We start from the raw sequence: 6173 nt of genomic DNA, 5'->3' as shown, positions 1-6173 counted from the left end.
TGTTGACTCGACTCTTGCTTGTCCGTGCAGGTGCGGCTCATTCATCCCACCATTTCCCCGAGAGAGGCGTTACAAAAAGCATCGAGTCTGTGTTTCAACATTAATTAATTAAAAGTTTTCAAAATAAATAAATTAAAAATGTCAAAAAAAAACTTGTTATTCAAGTATGTATAAAGTTTCATCAACTAATTTGATTATTTACATGATACACAAAATAAAAAGACAAATATCTGGCCCAAAGACAATAATGCAAAAGCCCATTTTAATCTATGTATTTTGTCTTTTTTGTGTACATCACATATGAACATATGTTGTGCTAAAAAAACATATGAACATATGTGTCCATGAAAATTTGTACGTGTATATATATGTTTGTGTATATTTTTTCAGATTTTCTTGAGGTGCAGAAATAGCATTTTGGCTGGGGAAAAAAAAGAGAGCTCCATTGAGCTCGGCCGCTGCACGCTCTTTTGGCCATTTCCCCCCGTTGCTAGTAGCATCGACAGGACAGACCACCGTGAAAGTGCTTTGCTCCTCCTACTCCCACCCGAGCTTCCTTTTGGCGCCAGACAGTGGGCACCAGCCGGAGCAGAGAATTTTCCTCTTCCATGCCGCAGCACGTGAATTCCGGAGCGGCCTGATCCAAATCGCCCCGGGCTTCAGCCTCGGATCAGACCAAAGCACGGAATCTCCCGCCTCCTCCAACCAGCCGGGGACGTCCCTGCAGGCACGCTTTCCGGCTGTCCTAGCAGCCTCTGTCCGGTCAGATCACACCGTATAGCTGGGAGCAGTACCAAGGTTGCTGCATGCAAAGCTCAATTCCTTCTCGTTGCGTTTCGTACGACTGTTTGGACAGCCGGGTGAACGAGCTCTATAATGCAGTACTCCACTACCATCAGTGTACGTCGCGGTCTGGCAGGAGAGGACCAATGATTGTGCACCCATTGTTATTTTTCTCATCATCTCATGTCAAGTCAGTGACAGAGATTCTTAACTACTCCACCGGTGGCATCCTATGTGGATCCTAGAGTGCCATTGGCTGATTGGCTCCTGCCCCATTGCTCAACCACTGACCAGCCGACTATCTGCATGCAGATCTCGGAGAGGCGCAGGCTCTATAGTACTAGTACTCTCTCCATTTCACAATGTAGTGTTTTCTCTATCTCGATGCTTCAACTTTGACCCTAAATTTAACTATCAAGACCGATTCCAAAATAACAATGGCTCTGGCCATAGTGTACTACGCAGTGGTAGGTGAGCTTGACTCTGGCCATAGTAGGAGTAGCTTGTAAGCTGAGAATCTGCGGATGAGGGGCCTCCGGTTGTGTCCAAAAGTCTCTATATCAATTCAATTCAATGCATGCCGCCCGAGAATTCGCCACCCGATCAGTGTTTGTTCGTTTGCTCCTGCTATTAGGGACCAGTCCCTCTTTCTGTTTCAAATTATTTGTCGCAGAAATGGATTTATCTAGAACTGAAATACATCTAGATACATCCATATCTACGACAAGTAACTCGAAACGGAGGGAGTAGTTACTAGTGGAGGTGGACTCGTCAATTCGTCATTATTTTTTGCGAGATCCACCTTTTTCCAGTGTCCTAATGTTTAGTGCTAGTAATATTTTTTGGAGTGGTCACATAAATATTTAAGTTTCGCTTTTCTTTTTCACCGCTGAGTAGCATGTACGTACTATGCGATTTTTTTACTGTACTATGTTCCCTTTTTCAAGAAGAAAAAAGGTGCCACTAATTAAGTTCTTATATTTTGCAGCAAAACAAAACGTGTCTCTGTGGAGGACAGAACAGTATGGCATGACATGGACAGATTTGTGTTATATATCTGCCACGAAATCCGCTCACTTGGCTGACAGTTTTCTGGCAGATTTTGGGCAAATTTTGCCTTGTCTGTCTTCAGCACCGCCCCTGACGTGTGCACAAAAAATCGGGGAGACGCTGACCCAGAAAATGATATATAACCTCCTTATTTCACTTAAAAGTATCGGTAATTGTTAGCTCGTCCTTTTTCCTCTGAAAAACAGGCTTATGCTGTAAAGAAAGAAAGAAGCTGAAAGCTGAAGCTTGAGCTACGGTTGCATTCGGTATGCTACACCAAACTTACAACCAGATGGAAGGTCAAAGGCAAATGGAAGGTTAAAGGCAATGGTCAAGTTCAGAGCGGCAGCCCCATGCGCATGGACGGAAACGCCGCGCATGCATTTAGCACGGCGGCTGTTTCACGACGAGTTACGTGCCGTTAGCAGTTAGGTTAGCCTGGTTTTACCGTCACGGTCAAACCAGTTGGAACCAAATTACTCCCGTCGGAAGAAAAGTTAAGAGCCAAATCACCGAAGATAATAGTACTCTTAACATTCTTGGGTCTGATTCAGTAAGGAGGGCAGAACAGCCGAGGGGAACTTACACATAACCAACACTTTGTACAGCAAGAAACACAATGAAATCTCTGTCAACCCCATTTGGCTGGCTGGCTGTCCTTCCCCATGTCAAAATCTTGGCAGGCTTGCCCTCTGTGAACAGACGTGGGCATGTCTCCACTATGTTTCACTATTTCACCAAACGAACTACCCAAACAAGATGAAACTTCAAAACCACAGGGCGAACACGGTGAGAGGAAGCCGGATGTGTGTGGCATCTGCCCAGTATCTGTCGATTTTCTCATTTCTCATGCTTTTATTTCGGGGTGCTGCTATTGTTTCTCGTCCCCGAGTGTCCAGTATGTCTTCACAACAAGGAGGAGCTTCTCCCGGACGAGCGGACCATCTTCGTGGTCCACGATCTGGCTATTCCATCGCATCCCGTCCGCGACGCTCTTTATCTTCACTAGCAGGTCCACGTCGTCCCTGATGATCACCGTGCCCTCCGGCCTCAGGATCCTGTCCATTTCCAGCAGGATGGCGTCCATCTCACACCTTGCAAAACCACAAGCTCAAATTTATCAGATTGTAACCAGGTGAAAACAGCTTTTACATAATTTGAACTAGCCAAGAACAAGAAAACCAATCACTGTCTAAATAGTACTGCGGCTTGTGTTTACCTGTCCTTGTACAGACTGAAAACCGAATCAGCATGGATGAGGTCGTAGGTCCGGGGATAGGTGGACATGCCCTCGCACCTGCAGAGATACAGAGAGGTCACACACCCCAACAAAAACATGATCCTCATCACCGGCATAGAGGAGCCATGTTTGCAGTACGAAAACTCACCAGTCTTGGTAGTTTCCAATGAGGCCGCGCTCGTATATCACCCCAAGGGTGGTTGAATTTCCAACGGTTGGGACCATGTTCATCACCCACATAGGGTCACCCGCCAATGCCGCAGCGAAGCCGCCAAAGCGCGCATTCATATCCAGCAAGTTGCGGTACCGGTCCTTCTGCCCAAACTGGCTTATCACGGACTTGTAGTGCCCGACTCTCTTCTTCCATAACTTGGTGTCTTCGTTAAACATTTCGGCAGTGACCCCCTCAATACTTCCACTAGCAATCCTGGGTGGCACCGCGGTGAGCCTCTGCGGCCACTTCTTCAGCTCACCGCCGGCGACCTCCTTGATGTCACTAACCTCCGGCAGCGGAGTTATACAAGCCTCCATCTTCTCGTACCTACAGTCATGAGTCATGGCCGTGAGCTGGAGTTCAAAATGGATAATAACGTGGCACTGTAAGTAATCGAGTAACTACTTTACCAGGCAGCGTCTGGGTTTTTATTGGAGCAGAACGGCGGGGACTTGATGACTCTGCGGGAGGCCTTGCAGTGGATGTGGTTGGTAGGCTTTTGCCAGATCGCAATGTCGCCAACCTCCTTGATCTTCTTCCAGCAGAGGCTCTTGGCGACTGACTCGATGGCTTGCTGCTCTGCGTTCAGGTCCGCCCTGGTCCTCTGCCACCCCTTCCAGTGCTTCTTCCAGTTGATCGGTGGCCCGGACAGGATCCAGTAGCCCCCAGGACGAAGAATGCGATCCACCTCGATCAAGTACAGGCCATCTGCGTGTCCATGTGCAGCACATTAAGGCCACTGAAAATCTATCGATGCCTGATGGTTCGAGTTCGAGGGGCGATCAGAGGGGTACATACCGTAGAGCTGCCAGGGGATGAGGCAGCGGGAGCAGTGCGCCATGTCGAAGGCGCGCGCAGGATAGGTGAGTCTGTTGGAGGCGAGGACGCCGATCATCGCCGGCACCCCGCGCTCCAGCGCGAACTGTACCTGCGCCTCGTGCGAGTCCCGCGGAGCGAACGACATGGCCAGGATGTTGCGTGACAACAGATACGCTCCCCAACTCGCCACCTGCATGCAGAGAGCAGCGCAATGCACCACATTTCAGTAACTGAAAACCAAATTCGGATGCATGCAATCAGTTTATCGGCCAAACAAACAGATCAAAATGCCCAAGTCAAAATAGCAACAATTGCTGATCTTCGTTAGAGTACGCAGGGCTGCCACTATGATTTGCGGTGGAACTGTGACAGGGCAATCCAATTCAACATCACTGCACACAGCACATACGCTAGTGAATTCCGAGAATCTGGTCCGGCAAAGAACAAACGCAAATGACAGGCTCGGCGTGCAGATTTCTAACTGCTGTGCACGTGGGATACTTTATAAACAGTGTGCTACAGTTCACTACAGCTGGCTACGTTACAGAGTGTGAAAAGTTGAATGAAATCTGATTTTCTGAAAGAGTAAAGCTCCCTCCCGGGCCAGACCCGTTTGCGCACAAGGCCCGGACCACGATCATGCGATCTGGAAACTTCAGACACCCGCAAAGCAAATCCCATTCCGAGTTCTCATAATAATTCTCAAAAAGCAAATCCCATTCCGGCATTCCCGAGATCCCCGTCCCCTGTTCCTAAACCCCAATTAACCCCCTCACCAAGATTTTTATCATAAGACGCTTCATTTGGGCATGCGATTATCGTGAGATCAAAGGACAGGCGATTGGGAATGGAACAGTTAGTTTAATTTAATTACCCCGCAGCCGGTGTCGAGGGCGGTGCGGATGGATCCGTCGTGGAGGGGGATGAGCCTGCCGATGTCGTCGATGTAGGCGCCGGCGCCGTGGGGGAACATGGTGCCGCCGCCGGGGAAGCGGAACTTGTCGCCGTCGACGTGGATCCAGTTCTGCACCGCCTTCTCCACGGTGAGCTCCTTGTGCGGCACGTTGGCGAACCAGGCGACGTCGCGGCTGGCGGGCCACGGGAACGGCGTGCGGTACCCCCTGGGCGCCGGGACGAGGCACCGCAGCCGCTCGCCCTCCGCCGGGCAGTGCCGCTCCCGGTACACGAGCCGGTCGCGCGGGAACCGCAGCGACCGCTCCACGTCCTCGCAGGGGGTGTGCTCCGAGTGCTTGGCCGGGCACGCCTCGTACGCGCGCCGCGCCGGCGCCGTGGCGTTCGCCGCCTCCGTGTCGTCGGCCGCGTGGTGCGCCGCGAAGTCGAGGGGGGCGCCGCCGACGACGACGCGGGCGGCGGCGGGCGTGGTGGGGGAGACGCAGGCGACGGAGGCGGCGGTGGTGGTGCCTATGGATACGGGGGAGGGGGAGCCGCCGCCGCCGCCGTGGTGCCAGACGCCGGCGAGGTAGGACGCGGAGCAGAGCAGCGCGACGGCCAGGAGCTGCGGCAGCGTGGGGCGCCGGGCGGCCGGCGAGAGGTGCAGCTTCGCACCCACCGCCATCGCCGCCTCCCCTCTGCTCTCCTCTCCCCTCCCCTGCGTACCCCCGCTGGACCGGACTGGACTGGACCGGCTGGGCGTTTCGCTTTCTGCACTGCCCCTCCCCGTGCTGCCTTAAAAGTTCTGGCCTCGGATTGGGGGCGTACGCGTAGGTGGGGGTGGAGGCGGAGGCCGAGGGGCCGAGGAAAGGGAGACGCGTAGGTGAGCGGCGGCTCGGGTTAAATTTAGGACGCGGAGGATCGCGCTGCGAAATCCCCAGCTTGCGCCCGGTCCTCGTTTGGTATTTGGCAACTGTACTTGGGCTGGCCTCCGGTCTGCTGCCATTAAAGGCGTCACACGGTATTCGTAGGGTGTGTGACGAGAGTACTCTGCTGCTGCGGTCCTCTGCTGCTGCGGTTGCTGCCGCCGCCGCATGCGGTTTTGGTAAGGAAATGTTTGGCTCAGGCTCCGGTCCTTGCTTGGTAAGGAAAGCGAACAGAACTGTGCGGTGCGAG

At 52.5% G+C, this 6173-nt stretch overlaps 1 protein-coding gene across 1 annotated transcript; it reads right to left on the bottom strand.

Moving 5' to 3' along the window:
• Nucleotides 1-2330: 2330 nt before the first annotated feature.
• On the bottom strand, nucleotides 2331-5926 carry LOC119356028 (probable methyltransferase PMT15). Its single transcript, XM_037622922.1, has 6 exons — nucleotides 4981-5926; nucleotides 4086-4296; nucleotides 3698-3995; nucleotides 3222-3614; nucleotides 3053-3130; nucleotides 2331-2927 (listed from the first exon to the last, which is right to left on the bottom strand). The coding sequence occupies exons 1-6, from the start codon at nucleotides 5680-5682 to the stop codon at nucleotides 2705-2707; spliced, it is 1905 nt and encodes a 634-aa protein (XP_037478819.1). The 5' UTR covers nucleotides 5683-5926; the 3' UTR covers nucleotides 2331-2704.
• Between the last annotated feature and the right edge of the window lie 247 nt (nucleotides 5927-6173).

This window comes from Triticum dicoccoides, chromosome 2A (assembly GCF_002162155.2).
Source record: "Triticum dicoccoides isolate Atlit2015 ecotype Zavitan chromosome 2A, WEW_v2.0, whole genome shotgun sequence".
Lineage (NCBI taxonomy): Eukaryota > Viridiplantae > Streptophyta > Magnoliopsida > Poales > Poaceae > Triticum > Triticum dicoccoides.
This window is presented reverse-complemented; position numbering and strand designations above follow the sequence as displayed.

Bases quoted from the DNA above. Each gene is read 5' to 3' on its own strand.
- LOC119356028 (XM_037622922.1), bottom strand. From the start codon at position 5,682: ATGGCGGTGGGTGCGAAGCTGCACCTCTCGCCGGCCGCCCGGCGCCCC. The intron at 3,615-3,697 runs GTAAAGTAGTTA...TCATGACTGTAG, and splicing joins AAAAACCCAGACGCTGCCTG to GTACGAGAAGATGGAGGCTT. The intron at 3,131-3,221 runs GTGAGTTTTCGT...GTATCTCTGCAG, and splicing joins ATTGGAAACTACCAAGACTG to GTGCGAGGGCATGTCCACCT.